We start from the raw sequence: 23,701 nt of genomic DNA, 5'->3' as shown, positions 1-23,701 counted from the left end.
AGAATAAAAAATCTGATTTAAATTAATCTCTAAACCTTTTTACTTTTATATTTTTTATATGATATATGATTTTTGTTTGCAGCCGGGTTGAATCTAGAAGAGACTCAATCGAAAGACGATGGGATCCTTCATCTATGAGAAGAGAAGATTGAAACAAATAAACTGTACATTCCAGTATCAATGGCAATTATCTTAACTAGGTATTTTAGTGAAGAACCGTGAGACTTGGTATTTTTATATCAGTATTTTATAAAATCTCCTACAAGTATTCAATCCGTCCCCGAATGTGCCTCCCGTTTACAGGGCGATCTTAAAAATTAGAGTGGGTCATCTGATTTGCTTAATCCCAAAGAAAAAGTATTGCACAATTTGTATGAATATGTCAAATTGTAGTCATTTAAAAGACATATTACATAATGATATACAGTAAGGTCCGTAGATAGTCAAATTTGAAGTATATGCAGTAAAATCCGCTTAAGGCTTAAGATTCTGAAGAATTTCACAAGTTGCCATGTTGGTTGTTATTAGCACTTCTAATATATGGTTTCAAAATTGTAGCCCCCAAGCGCTCAGAAATGTGAATGCTTTAAAACGACAACTTTATTGCTAGATTTTTATCATCTTATGTTTTAGTCATTCACTTGCAAATTTTATCCACTTCTATTTTAGTTATTCACCAATTTCTCATAGAATAACAGACGAGTTGCATTTGTTAAGACATTACTAAAATACATTAAAAAATATAAATTTATTGACCAAATCTAAAATTCTGACAAAATAGTATAAAAAATTATTCATGACAAAAAGCTGCATGTATCTTAGTTCTTATCATATAGACCACCATGGCTGTAAGGTAGAGAGATATGCAACAGTCACTGCTCACTTATACTTTGATAGCAAAGCAATGTTACCAGCCTGCTTAAGTTAAATTATGCTCCGTGTCATGCTAAAAGGTGCAATCATGTTAAAAAGTCCGAATATCGAAGTAAAGTGCTCTGATTGGCAACATTGCACTGAACTATAAGACTCAGTCTGTCATCCATATCCTTCTTTCTTTAGAGATTTATAAATCACTTAATCAGTTGTGTTTAATTGTGGCAAATATCAAGAATATCTTCTAATTTACTTCTATGTGCACTGTGCTTGGTTTTGGTAATGGTCAGTTACATTATGTAGTCTTGTGTATTAGTTTTAGTGTACCATAAAAGTATATATTTCTTCAATAAGAATAACTTCACCATAACCCCCTGTACGTTATTGGAAGACCCAAAATGACGCTGAAACGTCACTATCATTTCTGAGAATTTAGTGAGTACAGTTTTGAAATTATACTTGAACACGTTCACTGCCAGCATATATTGAACGACTTTTATCAAGAGCATTTATTACATTTAAATCTTGCCACAATCATCCATACTGTACCACTTTAGAACAAGTCAACAAAAATGCACACAAAAGCAAGGTTTTAATTACGTGCTAACATAAAACAAATATCTTATCCACTGAGTTGATTGAACAGATGAAGTAAAAGTAATATGTTGTTATGCACGACTCACATGCAAAGGATCAAACGAAAACTCTTATTGTCGTGTCACATGACACGACATAAGGTGGTGGATGAATCGGATGATCGTAGCATGCTAAGACATACGGAAAATTGTATTAAGGTACTATTATCGGCTAGATTTATTATCTATGGCAATTAAACCTCTTTTATATTATAGTACCTACAACTTTTGAAGATTACAAAAACATTTTTTTCTGTTTTTTCTATCTGAAACATAAAATTCGAGAAGGATTTTAAAAAAGAAGTGCCGTTGCGTGATAGTTTAACAAAAAAATTAAAATTCTTAAAAAAAACAAAATGGTGGAAATTTGAAAAAATTGTTCAAACATTTTTTTTAAAACATTTTTTTCGACTTTAAAGTAAACTATCATAGAGAAAACCAAAAGAAAAAAAAAACAAAATGCATCAAGGCTTATTAAAATCGACCAACTAGATCCAGAGATTAAAGATTTTGAGAAAAACTACGTTTTAAAGTTTTTCAAACAATTTTGTTTGTTTTGATTTTCTCTATGATAAGTTATCACAATTTGACAAAAAAAAAATAATAAAATTTTTGTGACTGCAAAAATTTAAGAATTTTCAATTTTTCTGGTAAACGTAAGGGCACTTCTTTTTTAAAACTCTTCTCGAGTTTTGTGTTGCTTTTCCGGCGATTTACTATCCGTCATGGGACAATAAGTTTTGAACGAAAAATTTTTGACGACATCTTTAACCCTACAGGAAACACGTGAAAAAAAATTCCATTATGCACACGTTAGGCCTGAGGGGCCTCTGGGTAACAAGTTTTAATCAACAATTATGCAGCAACACAACTAGTAGTTTAATATGATAAAATATGAAAAATACATCACTACGTTAAATATTCATTACTACAGTAGGTTTATACTGGAAACTTAAAATGCTAAAATCACAAGTTTTCGATAAAATTAGGATTTTACTTTTTATTATAGAGGTTTTCACTACAATTAGGACATACGTAATTAGCATGTTGCAAACAAATACAACAGCTGCATTTTTTACAATAATATCTACTTTTTCTCTTCTTGCAAAACGTACAGTAATTTCTCTTAGTGGTTGAAGGCTCAGGGTTATTCTGTTCTATTGGTTCCATTCCAGCAAATGTTCTTGCATCATTTCGGGTTTGCCGTGGCAAATGCAAGTTTTCAGCTCTTTCCATCAAATGGTTTTTCATCTACTGCAATGATAACTGTTTTCAAAAATGTCGTCTAGGGAGAGTACTATTTTTGTTAGAATTATAGAGTATAAAAACATTTACACCAGCTACATTCAGTATTCCATAAAATATGACCATATGCCAGCGTCGGGTATTTCTTGCACAATTATATTCACCACATAACTTATCGGCATAATCTACACCTACCCTTGGTCACATTATAGAATGTTATCATCTCAGGTTTCTTTAGTTCAGCTGTTTGTTCATCGATATTATCGTCGTGATGTAAGCTGGAAGCTACCAATACACATTTGTTTTTTTTTTTTTGGAATATATGAAGCAATAGTAACGTTTTCGGTAAAGCCAAATAATGTTGAATGTATGTCTCTATTTTTAGGTTGAATAAATGCCGGTGGTATCTGTTTCTTATTTTTCCGTGCTGTTCCAACCACTGTTAACTTATGATCCTTAAGCATCTTTTCCATTATTTCAATTCCAGTAAACCAATTATCCATCGTAACATTTCTTCTGGAATTAAAAATAGGCTTACACAATTGTTCTACAACATCGTCAGTTTTGTTACCAATTTTATATGGACCCTCCGGCTGAAGCCCTGCGTAAATCTCCATATTGACGTCTCCTAAAGCAAAAACTTTGATACCATATTTTGCTGGCTTGTTGGAAATATACATGTGGAAACTGCACCTGCCGCGGAAAGCCCACAACATTTCATCCAGTGTCACTCACCAGCGCTATATGATATTTGACAAGTATTACTGAACGTTTCAAAAATGTTTCGTGAACTTGTCTACTTCTTTTCTTTCTTCTCTCGTGGTTACATCATCCAGTCTTATGCATTTCAGAAGAAAACGAAAACGATTTATGCCCATTGCGGCCGGAAATATAGAATTACCAGTTCCATCAGTGGTCCCAAAATTCTGCAAGATTTAATCTGTTGCCATGTAATGTACCTGCTTGGTATGGGATTCCGACAACAGCTTTAATTTCATTCAAACTCGTTGGCTGTAATCTGTAATCAGAAACTTATGTACAATTACGTATTATGTACAATTTAAGATAACATATCTTCACTTATTAGTTTTAACCAGCATTATAAGGCTGTTTTTGAATTTCTGGCATAGAGCTCCACCCCAGGGATATGGGTTATTATATTTTCTTGCCTAGTTCGAACGTTTTTACGAGGACATTTTTTTTTTCCATTTCGTGTTATCCTTCCCACGAAAACAAAAAGGAAAACTCTCACCTGGTTGGCTGTGTTCATTTTCTACGTGTGCTTCACCTTCAATGTCCTGTTCTGAGTCTGTGTTATGGTCGCTGACTTAAAAATAATCAGGGTCTGCCACCGAGTCATTATCATCGTCTATATCCTCTACATCTGTGGGTACCTCCTCATATAGCTTTTGTAGTTTCTGTACTTCTTTCTCGTAGTTATCCATTTAAACCTAAATAATAATATAAAATTATAACCTCAATATGATACAACTATAAACCTCACCTTTCGTAATTTTAAATTAATAAAATTAACAAAAGGGCAATTATTTTTTTACGACAGAAGAACGTTCTAAAATGTAAAATACGTGGTACTTTATTCGTCAGACAAGTAACGCGAACGAATGTTAGGCTTGTCAGGTCCACAGCACCCCTATTCGAACTCTAAGTAACTAACAACTTTAACTGATACAGAAATCTATACTGCTTACATAGTTAGGAAGGTACAGTGAACTTAAAAATTGTAGATATAAACTGGTGCATTTTATCGCGAAAAATAAAACGTCATAGGCCTGATAGGCCCAACGTATGCTCTGTAGGCTTAAAATACAGCAGCAATGGAAAAAAAAAAAATTTGTAATCTTCAAAAGTTGTGTAATAATATAAAAAAAAGCTTGATTGTCATATATAATAGATAAGATACAAAAAAAAAATATTGAAAATGTGTCATTTTTTAGCATTCTAGACGGTAATAGTACCTTAACCGTTAGAAATTGCATAAAAACATCTCATATTCGTACTAATTATTTATAAGCTTGTATTAAGCGGGTTTTACTGTATTAAATTTTTACGGGACAATATTAAAAAAATACTAATTACGTTCCTTAAACCAAAAAAGATTATTCTATAAAAAAAAATACTTTTTTAACGTTTTTTGGATCCAATCGTGTATATCTTGAGATTAACACACATTTTGTAGTTGACGCAACACACAGAAGCTGCTTAGCTTACGCTGTGGTTCTAAATATAAAGTGACTCATTCGTTCAAGTATTCCGTCTTTAAAATAACAAATTTTGTGGTATCAAAATTTATCCGATTTTATAGAAGCTTTTAGAATTTTTAAACCAATTTGTGCGGATTACAAATGGCGCAAGTCTCATGAAACCGAAAATATAGTAATAAACGTTTATAACATACTTGTTTGTGATGTGGTATGTGTTTGTAAGAAAAGGAAAAATGTAACAAATAATTAAATTTTTTGGCTGTTTTATGCATACAAGACGGTGTGGAAATCATTACTATTCCGAGTAATATACATGAGATCAACACAATACGATATCTTATTGAAACAAATATCACATGACTTAAGTATCGGTTTTAATGCAAATATAGTTTCTAGTGTGCCTTAAATACAAGCTTCCAAATCGCTGAAACGATGAGACTTGTTCTTTTTACCATTTGCTCTTCTGCATTTTGTATATCAAAAGTAGTATCATCTGAAAATAGAGGACTCGAATAATGTTCTTGACTTGGTAAAATGAAGTTATTGTGGAGTAAGAATGTTTTTAAAAAAATGTTAAACTTTTTAGACAATATTAAACATATTTTAATATTTTGGCCCAATTTTTTAATGAATTTAAATGTTTTATGGTTTTTATCACTTTTTGATAAACTGTCCAAATTTACCATGCTGTTTACAGTAGTAGGATTCTTTTAATATTCATTATTTTATTTATTTTATATTATTAGTACTTAAAATGTATACCTGAATTCAAAAACTAGATATAACCAATTTATCAGCCAATATCATATACAAGGTAAATAAAATTTCGTAGATGTATTTATTACGGACATTCTAAAAATTTTCCAAAATAGTTTCATATCAAAATCTAACTTTTAGTTTATATTTACCGTGTGTGCAAATTAAACATATCCAGTTTTATAATATGACATTATCAGTGATCTAATTTATTGTAATTTTTCGTCCCTATAACTAAGACTCATTGTACACTATAGATGAGTGTATTACTAAAGTTTAATGTACAAAAAAAAATTTTGTATTCTTTTATCAGGTGCTAGAGATGCGTTTCAGATTTGCATACTGTCACTGTCTCACTTATACAATCGCAGAGTGCGATGTATAGAAATAGTACTACACTACACAATATTACCTAGTTATCCAGAAAAATTCTAATTAATATGAAATTTACAGTGTTTTGGTTGGGTACTGAAACCACTTCAACATATTGATATTTATTTCATAAAATTGCATTAATAACAAATAAATCATTACAACAAACTACCAAAACATAACAATACGAAACCATGATCAAAATTTTCATATTTTTACAAAATTTGTTGGGAATGAGGCCATTTAAATTTAAACACAACCAATCTTATTAAATTTTTATCTTTCCACTTTTCTCGTTATGTATTCCGTCAGTCTCCCTAAATACCCATACAAAGTCAGTTAAATACAGCCACTCAATATTTTCCTTCACCCCTGTACATACGTAAAATCGAGTTTCAATTTCCAGATTAAAATGTGATTTTTAAACTGTTTCTTTGCCACCAACTTGTCAGGTCAAAGGGCAAGTAAAGAAGGCCTCCAAAAAGATCAAGTACAGTTGGCAGTTCACCTCACAGGAAATATTACAGCGATGAATCGGTATTAACAAGAAGAAAAAGAATTGTTCAGTAAAGTAATCAAACCTACTCAGTTTGCGGATTTGACTGCGTCTAATTTGGCTGTCGACTTTTCGACTCTTATTCTGGAGGATTTCTGAAGACTTAGTCCAAGGTCTCAGTCTCTTTAATTTTTCAGATGACTTTACTACTATACTCACTGGAACTATAACCTGCAATACTGTTTTATACAATGCCAGTATTATAGAAAAATACTGTGTTAAAGTTAAAACTGGGTTTTACAGGAAAGCAAATCAAGCAGAATTGAAATAGGATAAAAAAAGGGGCAACACAACGGATATTGTTGTGACCTGAAGTGACCAAGTAAGAAAAACTGAGACAGAGATGGGGAACAGAGGAGCAAATGACAAACTATCAGCCGACAAAAGGCCTAACCCACACTGAATGCCAAACCCTGGACGCCTGAAAAGTGGTGGAAAAGAAAAAAAGGCATGATCGAGTCATGATCATTATAAAGAAGTTTCGCAAAATGCAATCTACAACCGGGAAAAAGAATATAGAGGTTTTTAATTGATAAGATGCCCAAAACAAGCGATCTGTTTAAACATTTTCGATATGTCTTGTTGGAAAACATATCGAGAACGATCGACTTTTAAATAAAATCATACTACTTAAATGGAACAAAATATAGCTGTGGAACATGGTAGATACAAACAATTATGGATTGAAGAGTAGTCGAAGAAAAATTAACTTTATGAAATTATTGCCACAGAAAAAAGGCTCAATAATAATTCACACAGAAAACAAAATTTATATAAACTGAGACAATAAATCCTAAGATCGCGGAATTTATGAACCTAAAATGAAAGGAGACCGACGTAGATTGAAGAGATTGTAACAAAGAGTATTAAATGCACCTGGAGTTGTTAATAATGTACAAAGTTAACAATAGCTGTAAAAATGCGGTAGGTGAAAAGAAATGGAACGACCTAGGTGCAAGTGGCAAGAGATGATAATAGAAGACATAACATGAAACGAAAATAACCAGAAGAAGAAAGCAGAAGACAAGAATATTTGGAAAGATACCGAGAAGTAATGGGCCAAAGATTAAAATAAAAAAATACGTTATATTTGTATTTAATGCAGACCCTTCAAGAAGAAACGCTTGATAAGCCATTTGTCAATAAGACTTTGTAACAGATACTATAATAACTGCAATAACTGCGATACTATTTCATGAGGAGCAAAATATACCTAGTCCTGCCATAAATATTGATACAAAGTATTTAACTAAAAAAAATTTAACTAGTTAATTAGTTTGGTTTGAAAAATTTTTACAAACTTTATTACTTATATAATGAACTACAAACTAAAAAAAAATATTCAAAATGGCCACGATTTGCCTGAATACAGCACCAAAGTCTGTTAGGCCATTCATTGATCGCTGTACAAATGACATCTTTAGGAAAATTGTTCACAGCTTCTACCAGCGCCTGCTTCAATGACTCTACATTATGGTGAGGTCTTGTACAGACCATGCCCTCTAAAACTGACCACAATATGTAGTAGAGTGGATTAAGGTCTGGGCTGGCTGGCGGCCAATGGCCACCACTAATAAATTCGGACACATGATTTTCAAGCCATTGTTCAGTAGTTTTGGCCTTATGCGTAGGTGCAGAGTCTTGTAGAAATATCCATGGTCTATTTTGAAACATAGTGTGGTTTAGGGGCTTCACTAAATTTGTTAAAGTGCCCCGTTGATAATTTCTGGTCGCTGTTTTAACGCCCTTTTCACAAAAATGCAAAGAAGTGACCCGTCACTCCCTACCAAACCATCACTGAGGCATGATAATGATGACCTCGTTCTATCCTTGGCACAAGTCGGCTTCCTTGGATGACCGTGAATAAAGGCTATCGTTTTACTTATTGAAACTTTTTTCCAAAGAAATCTGTAAAAACGATTTCTTTGTAATGCTCTTTGGCAAGCAAAATCAAGATAAGTTAACAGGCGTTTTGTTATTTTTTCTATTTTGTTTTAATGCAACGGTAAAGCATTGTCCTGTCTGTCGTTTGAAAGCTCCAAGTTCCAAGTCTTGTTTGATAATGCGACTGATGGTTCTTGGCGCAATATCCATTTTCTTAGCTATGAGTTTTTGTTTTCGGGAGGATTTCGGTTAATTCTTGACATAACTGTGGTATTAACCTGAGGCGTACCAGCCACGCGGGGCCACCGGATTTTTTCGGTCACTTACTCCTCGCGTATCCAAAAACAATTTAACAGTACCATACACAAAAACATGCGTAATATTTAATGGTTTTAGTAATTCAAAAATACGACTCTTTCAATTCCTCACATATGAATAGCAGTAACAGTAACACGGTTCTCTTTGTCTGTCCACTCTATCGTAAGGCTCAAATTAGACTTAAATGTTTTGATGCGTTTATAGTGCACATGTCAACTGTCAGTAATGTCAACATAACTTTTCTCTGCGTTCAATTTGTCAGCCGTACAAACCGCGTTTACACTGGTATCAATATTTATGGCAGGACTAGTTAGTGTTATTTTGTCTACATAAATATCTCAAACTATGATACAGTCAGTCAAGAAATAGCGCACGAAGTGCACGAATATTGCGTGACAGCATATTCATTGGCCGAAGAATATTAAAATACCGGTAGAGAAAGAGTAGAAGGTGAGTCGTACGTTGAAATCAGGATCTTCATGATTTCTTGGCTGTTAAAAGGTGATACATAGTTCATTTCGAGTGGCTTGTATGATCGTATTAGTAAAGAAGATAGGAGAAAATAAGATAAGAATACAAGGACAAATATGGAAATAAACATTGGAATGAAAGTGAAAGATAAGACAAAATGTGTAAAATAGTGGAATACACAAACCACCAAAAATTATAAGGAAAATCTCGGCTTGCATGGATTCATAACTTAAAAAGTGTGTTCAAGTGAAAAAAATATAGCTTCTACGAAAGCGTACAGCTTATAATAAGATGATATTTATATTGGTGTACAATGAGTCTTAAACTAATATCACATGTCATTGTTAACGTTGTCGTTTAAATTTATTATAATATATGAGTCGCCCAACGGAAGAATAGCTCAACACAAAAATATATTAAGAGTACAGCTCACCTATTGTAACGGGCTAGTGATAATCCCCTCCCTTAATTGCGCGTCCATGACATAATCTGTATACGTGGCGCAGATACGATTTCTCTTACCAGATACGTTACAATTGGTGTGCTTCAGGGAAACTAATTAATACAAACGATTATTTTTTAGCTGGTTTTTGTAGATAGACTGAATCAACTGTATATTTAATTTTAGGGTTTCTAAAAAGTCGTAGTAATACTCTGTTTACTACAACAGTGCATATGTTTGAGAAACTCTTTCGTCAAGCGACTAATTTTCAAAATTGTTAATAAGCAATTGAAAATCATTATTCAATTATTATTATGCTTTGTTGTAATTTCTTTATATTTCGCGGTTAGTACTTATGTGAATTTATGTTTAAAATTCATCATTTATTTACGGTTTACATTCTTCAAGTTCTCTTGGAATATTCAATCGTTAATTATAATTTATTTGGAAACCTTATGGTAGAGGACGTTCATATAACTAATCCTGTACAGTATGATTATGTTTAATCCGAAGATATTATCAATTATATCGAGGCAAATGTTAAAATTTATTGTTTATGTAGACTTGTTGGTTTTCAGTTTACTTTGGTTGGTTATCATTAAATCATGGATAGCTTCATAAAATATTAGTTGATCTAAGATGTTAGTAGAAAGTCTGCGAAACTAAATCTGTTACACGTTACTGATGAGCTATTAATTATACCTAATCGTCAAAACAGTAGTCATATTTTTTTAGAATTGTAAAATTAATGTACTCCTCATCGGTGGTAAATTTGAAGAAATTTGACCATAATTTCGCATTGCTTTATTCTATGCTATTCAGGTCATGGCATCCTTCGAAATAATTTTCATTCGAAATACCAATACCATGGTGGCCAGTGGTAAGTTGGTTAACGTCGGTAACTGGTATCAGAGGACTGAAAATTTGCATCTCATTATTTATCTTTCCCTTGATTGGGCCATAAAGAAAAATCGTAAGTAATTTAGGTTGTGGATTTTACATTTTAATGACAATAGTTTGCGTTTCAGCCATACTGCAATAAAAAACATCATTGCGTGATGTCATTAATGTTGTCAAATAAACGTTGTATTAAAACAAATGTAAACAATATTTTAGGTTATGTATATGTCACTGGCGCCGAAACACTTTCCTTAACCCAGACTACAGCAACTAAACTCAGAGTAGCCCCAAAGCGAATGGAACGCTCGCTACTTTGACTGACTCAGAGACAGAGATCGAAACGAAGAAATTACGACAGGCGTCGCAGATGTCATAAAGCTCGTAGCATGGCTGAAGTTGAATATGGCTCATAGCGGGCCATGTGATCAGAATGAATGACGAGCGGTGGACCCAAAAAATTACAGTGTGGAGACCACGAGTAGACAGAAGAAGCAAAGATAGACCATCTACACGATGGACAGACGACGTTAAAAGATTCGTTGCTAGTTGGCTGCAAGAAGCTCAAGACTGACATAACTGGAAGGTGTTAGGTGAGGCCTATGTTCAACTTGGGACGTAGAAGGCTGGATGATGATGATGTCACTCTGTTCAAGTAGCTTAAATTCCAACCTGCGTTAATTTTATTGAACAAATTACTCTAGGTTTTTTCGATAGCGCTTTATTACTTTCCTTGTTGCAAAATAATACAAATGACCGTTTTGTCATATAATTATTTTCTTCACATTCTTAGTATTAAAAGTAGAAATATAAGTTTAAGATTGCAGAAATAAGAAATAATATGTGAGAAAACAATGTCATATTCTTTTTTAAAGTGTCTAAAACTCCTTCATTCTCTAAAATACTATAATAATCAAGACATCAACCATTTTGTTTATAATACAGTACAATAGATTTGTTTTAAACAATATATTTGTCAATATTGTAAATATGATTTGCAAGATTAATCCAGATTCGAGGACGAAGGACTGTTGTCGAAAGGCAAAGTATAAGATGAAGAATAAAAAAAAGATGTTACAAAAATATGCAAAACAGAAGGGACAAACAATGACGTGGGTTTCCATAGACGTGCTACTGACATACTTATTGATACATATTATTTATTTCTGGTATTGAACTGTGTAAATATTTTTACAGTAACAACTTTTTAAAGAATTTTTCGTTTTTTATCTGCTTATGCATATGATTCCCTTGAATATTTGTGTAACCTTTTCAAAAATTATAACTGTTTGGTAATTCTATGACGATATTAACGCCATGGGTGACGTGCTATAGAAATTGGCTGATTTACTTATATTGAGAATTCCATGAAATATTTCAAATAATACGAATAATTTTTGTTATATTCTATTGAGCTTCCACTGGTTTAAAGATAACGAACCTAAAATACTCATGATACTTGGCCTATATCCTTAATTTTTTTAATATGTATTAAGTTTAGTTAGTATTTTATATAATTGTTATTAGAGTGTTGTTGAGAGTGTAAATTTTATGAAAAAAACTGTTCCAAAATGAAGTAAGAAAGCAGGGTATAACGCGAAATAACAGTATATGCATCTATTTTGTAAATTAATTAAAGTCTGATGTCAAAAATACGTGCCATTTTTGTTACAGTATTTGAAACATTTTTAAATTGTTTTGAATCTTTAAATGTTTGTAAACACAAAATTATTATCACTGAATGTAACGTTAATAAAATTAATAATTCAAAATGTCATAGAAAAAAGTAATACTGCGGCTTCTCCTTTTTTCGATTTTACCAAAAACAAAAAATGTACAAAATGGTAGAGGAAAATTAAAAAGGGTACGCCTCTGTGTGCGCTATAGTGTCAAGGTGATGATGATGAAGAATTCTGTAGAAACAAGCAACCGTTACTTGTTTATAATTTCGCGGAAACTTCAGTTCTTTCTGTCTGGCCCATCTTATTTAGGACATACCTCAGGGGGCAGTATCTGGTGGTTAATCCGGAAATTAATTTCGTCGGTTTAAATATTTTTGACCCATTTAAGGCAAAAGGCAGGCGAAAGTTGAACACATATTTATGTTTGCGTTAGTCTTGTCATATTAATTCAGTGATATTCCCTGACACACAATTCACTTTAAATGTGAATTTGTTCATTGTTGTCAGATTACTCATTTCATCTAATCCCTATCACTTGGCGATAACATCAAGATTACTTTGTTGCTTTGTTATATGTTTCTAGTTTCTTAATATAGACATTTGCTCTATGGATATCATTGCTGAGGCACTCCTGAGCAGTCATCTATGGTGTATATTTCTACCTGAAAGATAATTGGACACTTCCAAAGGATTTGACAACCTGATTTCTCTCACCTGATTGCTCCCACTTCGGCCCTTTCATGTATGTTGGATCCATCCACATATCATGCAAGTTAATTAATTTCAGCTACAATAGCCAGTCAGTGATTTCCCATAACCAGTTCAAACTACGGCGTTAAATTCCAAATTCACTGCATTCTTAAATGGCCAACCAAATCTACGGATTTTATTTTTTGTGTCTGATGAACTCTGGAAGCAACTACTATCTTGTTCTAGCTGTCTTTTATAGCTCTGTAGTTGTGAATTTGCTTTCTTCTTGACACAAATGTTTGTAGACGTCTTGCCAAACTCAAATTTGCTATTGTCAATATGTTGTGCTTTGAAATAGAACTGAATTAATTTTTGTCGTCAATGGATTACATTAATTTCTATCTCTTATCTTTTTTTGGTCGGAGAGAATAGAAACATGTAAACACGATGAAGGGTGAAGTAAGTGTCGCTCAGGATCAGATTCTGCCGTTGAATTTTAGGGCTGTAAAATACACGTAGGGTGTAAGTTTAGGGCGTTACCTTTATTGTTAAGACTCGTGCTTCTGTTTCTATGACTTTTCTTATTGTTATTGTGTGGAATGACTGCAATCTGTTTTCAAGAACTAAGAACTATTTTATGTCCCATGTTATATTTGTATTGAATAAGGCTGACAAGATTTGCTTATTCTTAAGAATAATGTTTGTTTATTCTGGCTGAGATTCGTCGTTTTTTTTGCCCTATATATTTTTAGTCACAAGTTACGCAGGATAGACTGTACCCTCCTAGTTTTCTCTAATTTAAAGCTGTTTTTTTCCTCTCTTAGTATTCATCCTCTTGTTTATGGTGATGGCCGATTAGGGAGTCATCTCCATTGTGACTTTTCAGTAATAAAGAAGCACACACACACACACACACACACACACATATATATATATATATATATATATATATATATATATATATATATATATATATATATGTGTGTGTGTATTATATATATATATATGTATGTATGTGTGTGTAAGTAACTTCTTGCTACCACTACAGTTCTTGCAGTAGTTTTAGAAAGATACTTTCCTTATTGTCTTCATCGTTCTAATTAGTTTTAAGAATATTTTTGGGCAATATTGACTGCGATGGAATCAATTTTTAAGCTGACACAAATACATGTATTAAAACGCCTTAACCAGAACTTACTATAAAATAAACCATCTATAATATTATTTCATTAACGGGAAAGTTGGTTGTATTTCCTAACCGTTGCTGCGGTGCTACTCCATGGTATTATTAGTTGTACTATCCTGCTTGGAACTCTACCAACTCATCGATTGCTGATCGTGTATTTATAATCGTACGCTGTCAAAAGCGTGTTTGGTATAATAACTAAATATAGAAATAGACACGGGATGAATATTAAAAAAATGTGGTTTTGTAAATGAATACATTAATAATTGTCATATACAGTTACTACTTTAATCATAAACAGAAACATTTTCTTTATGCCTGTTGGATGCGAATATTTCAGCGATAATAATTTTGCATTTACTACATTACAGTTTCATACTGTTTTATTATTTTCGATGGTCAGTAACATATTTTTGATATTTGACAACGTTCCGAGGAACTATTTGGTACTTAATTAGTAATGTGTCCGCAGCTCTTTTTGAAAGACCATTACGTTTTTTGTAACTTTATTATACATATTTATATTCATTGCTATTGCTATTTATTATATTTTTCACAAAAATGGAAATAAAATTGTTTTTAAATATGTAAATTTACCTTGAGCATAATTGTATTTAATCTGAAACAGTACATAACTACGGATTCTAAATAAAGGAATCTTTATTTTTTAAGTGAGTATGTTTTATTAAATTACCTTTTCTATCAATGTGCGGGGTTCTACAGCTGTATCAATGGAATGGGTAACACCGAACGCAAGGTTCCGTCTCTTGCCGTATTGCTCATCCATAGATTGATCCGATATATCAGCGTGTTCCTGTTTAAGTCCTAGATCCATTTGGATTTTACACTAGTACAGTAAACTTTTTTACTTCCTGACCGAGGTTTGAACCATGAATCCACTAGACTAGTCGGTGAAGTGGGTGAGCTTCGCCCGCCTGGTCCGCTTGTCTATCTAAATTTCCTTTTACTACCTTAAATTGGGGCAATTGATGTTAGATTCCAGATACCACTAAATATAGTAAGAATAGACGAGGAAGAGAAGGAGGAATTCTAAGGATTAACATAACATAATGGATTATCAGCTCTACTCTTCACCATGCTATTAGAAGGGATCCGAAGCACTGACATTAAAAGAAATTGACCTTACTTAATCGAAGTCATCAAAATGACACAACAACCGGCATACCTTTGTTTCGTGGACCTTAAGAAGGCATTTGACAGGTTCAAATTAAAGGACGTTCTCCACTTATTGTACGCAAGAGAGATACCTCTAGGAATAATCAAAACGATCGAAAATATCTACCAAAACAACACAATAAAAATAAAAGTAGAAGAACTAAGTGACCCAATTGAAGCTGACAATGGGATAAGACGGAGATTCCCCGAGTCCTCAAATTGATCATGGATGAACTAATAAAAAAAGTAAGAACTAAAAAATATACCAAAAGGGAGAAAAACAACTTAAAATAAACCGCTATGCAGACGACTCAATACTTGTTATAGTATCATGCTCAATACTACTCTCTCAAAGTGACGATGATTTACAACGTAAATCATCTTCGATTTCATAAGAAGTAATTAGAGAGAGAGAGAGAGAGAGAGAGAGAGATCGAAATCATGTTTCCTTCTATCCTGCCCATTGAAACCCGAATTTATCTACTGGAAACTTAATAAAAGTAATTATTGTAGCTATTTGAAATTGACTTTAAATAAGAGTTCCGAATTAATTTTAACTGACCTTTTTATTAAACGAACAAGTTCCTAGTTTCCTAGTTAGCTATAGTATAGTTAAGTAGTATATATAGTATAGTAAACTGCACTTGTAGTCTCATTGTTTGATCATCGAAAGACATCGAAAGATTATTTTAATTGTTGACAATTGTACAGCCCATCCGAAAATTAACGGTTTAAAAAACATTCATTCAACTTCTTTTTTACCCCCAAATTGCACATATATTCTGCAACCGGTATATCAGGGCATCATAAGGTCCCTTAAAGTTCACTACAGAAAACTTTTAGTTAAGTGGATCCTGAATAATGTGGAAAACCGTAGTGAATCCCCTGTTAGTTTATTAGATGCCATAAATTTCATCCACAAAGCATGGACACTCGTAGATAAAAAACCATCAGAAAATGTTTCGGTCATGCTGGGTGGACAGAGTAGAAAACGAAGTAGATGAATATCCTGTAGCAGAGTGGTTGAGGTTACTACAGCAAGGTCAAGAACTAACCCAGCTGAACAATGATGACGAGTTTGCTGAATTCATTGCCATTGATGATGACGTCATTGTCTGTGACCTTCCGACGGATAGTGAAATTATCGCGGAAGTAATAAATCCGCCAGCGGAGCGCGTTATCGTCAGTGAAGAAAGTGATAAAGATGGAGAATACAATCGCGGCGAATCTACGCAATAAGGTCCTAATAAGAAACTTTATCCAAAGATAAAAAGCAAATGAAGAAGCTACAACTGTTTCACCTCTTTAGAAAATATGATAGATAGAATGATACTGGACAATTTAAAGCAGTCGAAAATGACAGACTTCTTCCAATAGCAGAAGCAATAGTTTATGTCATCCTTGAAAATACGCAATGTGGCCCGTTTATTTTGTGTACCTCAAACATTCTCTATAGTTTGCTGCGTTACAAACTACAGAACGAAGAAGTTAAAATAAAAGGTATAAGAAATTAGGGAAAAAATTCTCTGGATTCGCATTTGCTTATATTGTGTTTCTCTACTAATTTCTTCTTTATCTATTAAGTAGCTACTCTATTTTGTGTATTTCTAAATACATTTGTGTATTTAAAGCTGAAAAACAATTTGAATATTGAGGACTGATAAAGAATAAAAATAAATAACATGGTTTTTAATAATATATTTTTCCAAAATTTATATGTACATTACGGTATTGGCACTGTTTGAAAAATATATATTTATAAATATCTATGTACATAAATTATTAATTCAATAAAAAACAAAATAATACTCATAACAGTTTTAAACAAATACATCAAGTTTTAAGTTGACTGAAGTAATTTTATTGGATTCAAATACTCAAATATAATAAAGAATTTTTGATAATATTTCATTTAATAAATACTGTTTCCTTGGAAAAATAAAAAAAATGCATTAAATATGTCATTAAGTTAAATTTATGATATGTTGAAATTAATTTGTTAACGATTGTAGGTACCTACTAAGAAGTGTTCAAAGATACATGGTTTATAGTGCAGACAATACACATAGCTTTAGAGCTTACACAGTGACATTATGTGCATCAAACCTTTCTGAAAACAGCTCTAAACATTGCAGATACAAATAATTGATTTTGTACAATCAACCTTGGCAATCTAGCCAAACAGTAAGAACTTCAAAATATAAAAAGTTAGGTTCATGTCAAGGTTTATTGAACAAAAACTATAGAAAATACATATATATCGATCGTAGACAAATGTAGTCAGTAGTTTTTCTCTTATTTCTCACATTGATCATCTTCTTCTCTGTCTTGGTCTCTCTTGTTTTTTTTTTCAGAAAGTTTTCAGTCGAAATTTTCGTTTGGTATTTCTAACTTCACTTTTGTATTATAAATATTTATACCAACTATTTCGCAATTACAAGAGATTGTATTGTTGCATTTGACACTCTGTGTTTTTGACAGAGTTCTGTTCTGTATTGCTCTTAAACTCCCATTTTTCTATCGTTCATGTTATTTCATTTTCCTTTAATACATAAAATTCCGTGCAATGGAGTTTTATGTATTGAAATATAAAAAAAATATTAGCAATAGATTATAACCTCGCAATAGAGATTAGGTTAGATTAGTAGTTCAATAAACACTCGATAGAAATGGGTGGCTGATTAGTGTCGACGAATTAGACGCGCATAGAAGGCTAATTCTGAACAAAATAGTGTCTCTTGATTCAGACGATGTCGAAATGCAAACAAACAATGTTTGTAACCATGCCGATAGAGGCGCTGATAATTAAATTGTATGCTTAAGTATAAAAACTTCTGGAAATCGCTACACAAACAAGATCTGGGTTTCGATAAAAGATTCCAAAAGAACTATTCAACGAAATCTTGTTTTTACAGCGACTGTGAGAAGTTTGTATGAATCGAGCAAACAATTTGATTATCCAGTCTCCAGTCTCTATCCAGAAAGACAGTCTCCATAAGCGGTTATTTGTGTGGCATTGGATATGCCCATAATTACATTATTTCCAATACATTTTTAATATTGGGAATGGGCACAGCCTATAAGCACTTTTCCTTCATAAATGAGATTTTTGTTTTTTTTTTGTCGCAAGAAACATTTTCTTGGGTTTTTATCCAAAAACAATCTACCGACACCTCTGTAAGATACGGATCCTTATTCTCTCGTACTCGTGAGACCAAAATGGACCAAATTAATAAAAAAACGGAGGCTTTAAGAAAAATGTATAAAAACTAACAATACTAATACCAAAAAGAATGTCCAGCAGACTAAGAACAGTAGAGGACATACAATTACTCTTATAGAAAACACTGACTCAATTAAGGTATCATGAAAATGCTTCTCCAGAACTCAGAAGAAAAAGCACGGTACAGTAGGGACCAATATATCGATATTAATAAGATCGTCATACCAACAAAACCGCCAACTATTTCTGAAGGGAAAACTGATACTGATATGGCTGTTAAACAAACTGCTTCACCAGAAGTAGTCCCGATGAAAAAAATTACAAAAACGCAAAACCAGCAAATTCCTTCTCAAAATATTGGGGTGGTGGAAGTTACAAAACTACTCTAATGGAATCAACATAGCAGTAATCCAGATACCCAAGAACTACCTGGAAAAATTGAATTGAATTAACCAGGCTCCAAGTAATCTTCAATATAAAAGATATTTGATAAGAAAGAGTAGTTAGATATCTTTAATATCAAAAGGAACTTTCCTGGAGAAAAAATGGAGTCTGAAATACATGGAAATATGAGACTGAACAATTAACTAAACCAAAACGTATGTTGGCGTACTTTCCATAGAGCAAAAGTGGAGATATAAAGGTAACAATAGCTCATCTTAATAAACAAATGAATGAGCGGGGTACTCTATGATCGAAAAATCGGGGAAGAACTGAAAGGAAAGGTATACAAGAGTGTGGTGAGACCGGCGTTGGTCTACGGCGGTGAAGTGTGGGAGGTATAGAGGAAAACCGAGGAGAAGATGGAAGGACTGTGTAACAGAGGACTTGAGAGAAAAAGATTTAGGTGAAGAAGACGTAATTGGCAGAAATGAGTGACGACGAAGAGTAAGGAACAGCTACCCTTGAGAGGGGAAAAGCTGAGAAAGAAGAAGATAAACAAAATAAAACACTTAAGGTGAAGTGCTTATCAGCTGCCCTGGAAGCTCTACCAACTCCATCATGCTAGTTTTATGCAGTTGGATTGAAATAAATTTTTGCAGCTAAGCACTAATGAACCAAAACTCTAACAATGACCCTCTCCACGCAGAAGACTGCAAGAGAAACCATTATAGTGAATAAGCCTAATATCCGAAAGAGCAAATTTTTAGGGAAGGGAGCTAATATTGAGGATACCAGACATTAAAGTTGAAACCTGTGTCTTTTGTACACATATCCTTTGAAACCAGAAGAAATTACTAAACTCCCAATAAGATAGTTGATGGATTTTGTGCCTAGGGCACAAAAAGTTTTAAAGAGGAGGGAGGAGTTTATTTAAAGCTCAGTTTTTTGTACAAAGATCTCAGAACGAAGTGTAAAGAGAAAAGTATTGGCTTGTATCTTAAAAAATAACACGCTTAGTTAACAGAAATTTCTTTAAAAAAAAAACTGTTCAGTGATTATGGCACTGTTTACACAAAAATATACAATGAACACAACTTTCGAAAATAAAATCTGGTTTTAATTATCTCGATTTTAAAGGACGAAATAATAATTATCGAAGATTTCAGCAGATTCGGTAGAGCTTATAAAATATGTTAACAACAAAGTAAAGGTGGTAGATGAAAAATAGCTAAAAACCAAAGAAGGTTATATGAATAATAACTCAAATATCCTTCTTCAGGAAAGGTGACATAGAAATCTACTCAAATAATCCGTTGATAGTTTATGTATATAGTGTGATACAATTAGCTACCTAGGTAAAGTATAGGTGATGTTATTCGTTTAATGGGTACAAAATGTGAAGAGCTTGATTTCAGATTTTGGACATGAACACTAATAGTTATCTTTTCTGAATGAATTCTAACCTTTAGTGCTTAAAAAATCTTTAAAAGTTGATGTTTTGATGTTTTTTTTTTGTCTGCAACAGTTAACTCATCGATAAATTACTGAGTTTATATTTGACTGCATAATATGCAGCCAACATTAAGACTACTTATTAAATCTGACTTACTCCTGGAAGACTATTTTCTCAAGTTTTAATACTGATAAAAATACTCTAAAGTACACAGTTTTAGAGTTAAATGAAGTGAATTTGCTTTTTTTTATTATTCAGTCAACTTAAACAAAAATTGTATCAGTTCTATCACAGCCGAATACAACTTTCAAATGTTTATTATTTAAAATGAGTATTTTTTCCTGAAATATTTGTAGCAGGTATCTCTAACGAGTATACATAAGTTGTAGCTTGGCTAGAATTGTCCGGAAGACCTATATAAAAATCAATTAAACTAATTTGGCACTTTAATACGCTTAAACAAACTGTATGGTCAAGTTGTCTAATACTCTACATTGAGCTAAATCTATATAAAAATGGCACCGTATTTCACCAAAGTTACAGTTCTTATATTAGGGAATTACTCTACAATTTAGTTAAATAACCATTTTTTTACTGCCATTGAACGTCATTAAAAACATTTTTTATTTTTTAAGTTCATCTTTCAAAAGTGTCATACTCAACATTAATTTTAATTTGTGTCTGTCTTTCTCAATCTCATGTCATTTACTATAGTATTTATTTATATATTTATTTTTCACTATCTAGACTATGAGCAATGTTATTTTGCCAGATTGGTCTCTCTAAGTATCGGAAATTTTTATTATCATTTTTATTTTGATAATCCTCTGTCAGAAAATGATAAGTTTAATGCGAGATGAAATCAAATATTTAATTTATTTACTGTAAACGCTTAATGTTGCTATTTTAAATTGACTCTTAAGTAAGAGTACCTAATTAATTTTAACTGACATTTTTATTAAACGAATCAGTTTCTGAGATGCTTGAAAGACCACTATTGAATTAACTGGCGACCGGCAGGTGTAATTCCGTGTGTAAACAGCTATAGTTCATACTGTACTTGTACTCTAATTGTTTGATGCATTAAAATGTGTTTTGACGTTATACTGTAATATAAATTGGGGGCCTTGTATTTTTTGCTACTAGCTCTCATATTGTGTAAATTCTGATCATATTTTTCTCTATCTGCCAACATTTCTTTTCTATTATAGGTAATCTTGACTTGTCATTTGACTGTTTTTTGATTTTGTCATCCCCACATTTATATCTTTCATATCTTTAGAGGTTTTATGTTTTGGTTTCAGTTTTCACCCTTCTTTACCTGTCGGTAGGACTCTTTCTGATATTTGTCAGAAAATTCTTACATCAACCCTTTCCAAGATTGGTTTAGTTTTAGATGGGTTTCGTCGCAGTAATTATTGTGTCTTGTTTAGACTGTATATCTAAGACAACATCTCATTGCTTTGTTTACCCTCGAAAATAGGCCTTTTCATCATCTAACGAACGCAAACGCAGTCGTCATCTTTAAACAGCCGTAATTCAATAGTTTGAACCGTGGTTTTGATCAACAATGTTTGGGAACGCAGTATTATCTCCACAATTGAATCGATCATTAGAAAAAAACCGTTAATGGTGCTTCACTAATTTATAATTCCGTTGACGCCCATAATTGTACACAATTAAAAAGTTGACTCAAATGTTATGGACGTCCACAAAAAGAAAAAAGAAGTGAAATGATTGAGAGGTTAGGCATCACTAATTAACAAAAATATTATTATAGCGTATAATCAATAAAATAGATCATTTAATATTTAAAGGCTTTTAAATACAAATAAGATATTGAAGGTATAGCAAGAGATTGTTTATAAAAAAATAACAGCTTTGGAAAATTTATAAAATAATGTGTATTGTCCTTAAATAATTTATAGCGTATCACTCTTATATACCTACTCCATAACGACACCTCTTCCTTGTTCCTTGATGTTATAATAATAATCGATTAAAAAATTGATTTGCCAATTGAGGCACTTTTTTCTTTACCTATATTTTTTTCAATAACTACGCTTTCTTTAGTATTTTTTGTGTTCACAGGTACTTCAAAGTGCGCGTTGACAAAAAACGGTACGAAAAAAGGCTGATACTGACGCATGCGCACAAACAATGATGAAAAGTTTTATTTCAATCAACGAGCGCAACATTTTAAATATAAAAGTTATAGAAAGAATTTACTCAAAGGAGTATTTATAAAGTTAACAAGTGTTAACTAATGAAATATAATACGTAATAATAAATTTTTCACCTCTTTTGTATAGGGGTAAAGGGTTAAAGGGTCGTAGAGTGTATTCGCACCAAGCAAAATCGAGCACTTTTATGCATAGATAACCCATATGCTTTTTGTGTTGGAGTAAATACAGAATAATTTCATTGTAGCTATGTAAAGACGGCTTCATGGTTTTATTATATCCAAACGACTGCAGCTCATCGGACGAGTACCAATCTGACAAATTTCATTTTTTAATAAGTTAACTAAAGGGTGTTACATAATATGAAACTTTTGAATATGAATTAGGTAGTTTAGTTTTTAATTTAGAAGCTTAAATAGGATATATATTATTACCCTTTCATAATATAAAAAATATATTGCACATTTCTACCTGCTACAAAAATTTACCGTTTTTAAAAAGCCACATTTTGCCGTCACAGAACCAACACTTTTACGAGAAAAATCGTCCAACGATTAGATCACAACATATAAGAGATTCTTAAGTCGTCACTTCTTGTCCTCGAGTTTCCCTTTATCTAAAGAGGAAGTTACTAGCATTGGCTGCGTGTTCTGATTGGGAAAAACCTTGTCCAAGTGCTTGAGGGACTCGTTTAAGAAGTTTTGTATGGCTGTAAGTGCGGCTACTATGGCAGGACCTCCGAATCCGTGGCTAATGAGGGAGAAGTGAGTTAAGTGCCTTTGAATGGAGGGATCCAGGATGATCTGAGGCCTCGTGTTGCATAGGGGAGAACGGTCTTGGTTGAGGAGATCCATTAGTTCTTTTGTTATTTGTTTGGTGGCTTGGAGAAGTTCTTTTCGTCGTAGAGTTTCTCCATTTTGGCGTAGAAAGTATTCTGCTACCTGAAATTCAGAAACAAATATTTTAGATGTTTTGATTTATTAATAGATTTTATAAAAATATATACGGTACTCGAATAGTACGAGATCTCACTGCAGGATCAGTACGTTCATA

At 32.5% G+C, this 23,701-nt stretch overlaps 2 protein-coding genes across 5 annotated transcripts in view; one reads left to right on the top strand and one right to left on the bottom strand.

Moving 5' to 3' along the window:
* Positions 1–14,900, top strand: part of par-6 (partitioning defective protein 6) — a 29,859-nt gene extending 14,959 nt beyond the window's left edge. Inside the window, exon 5 of the mRNA XM_072535409.1 lies at positions 83–14,900. Within this exon, the coding sequence (XP_072391510.1) occupies positions 83–138 (56 nt within the window). The 3' untranslated portion in view covers positions 139–14,900. The remainder of the gene's footprint in view (positions 1–82) is intronic.
* Positions 14,901–22,779: 7,879 nt separating this feature from the next.
* Positions 22,780–23,701, bottom strand: part of TfAP-2 (transcription factor AP-2) — a 170,435-nt gene continuing 169,513 nt past the window's right edge. For all 4 annotated transcript variants that reach the window (XM_072535407.1, XM_072535405.1, XM_072535406.1 and 1 more), the window contains exon 5: positions 22,780–23,589. In XM_072535407.1, the coding sequence (XP_072391508.1) occupies positions 23,236–23,589 (354 nt within the window). In that variant the 3' untranslated portion in view covers positions 22,780–23,235. The remainder of the gene's footprint in view (positions 23,590–23,701) is intronic.

The sequence above is a fragment of the Diabrotica undecimpunctata genome, chromosome 6 (assembly GCF_040954645.1).
Source record: "Diabrotica undecimpunctata isolate CICGRU chromosome 6, icDiaUnde3, whole genome shotgun sequence".
In the NCBI taxonomy this organism is placed as follows: Eukaryota; Metazoa; Arthropoda; class Insecta; order Coleoptera; family Chrysomelidae; genus Diabrotica; species Diabrotica undecimpunctata.
This window is presented reverse-complemented; position numbering and strand designations above follow the sequence as displayed.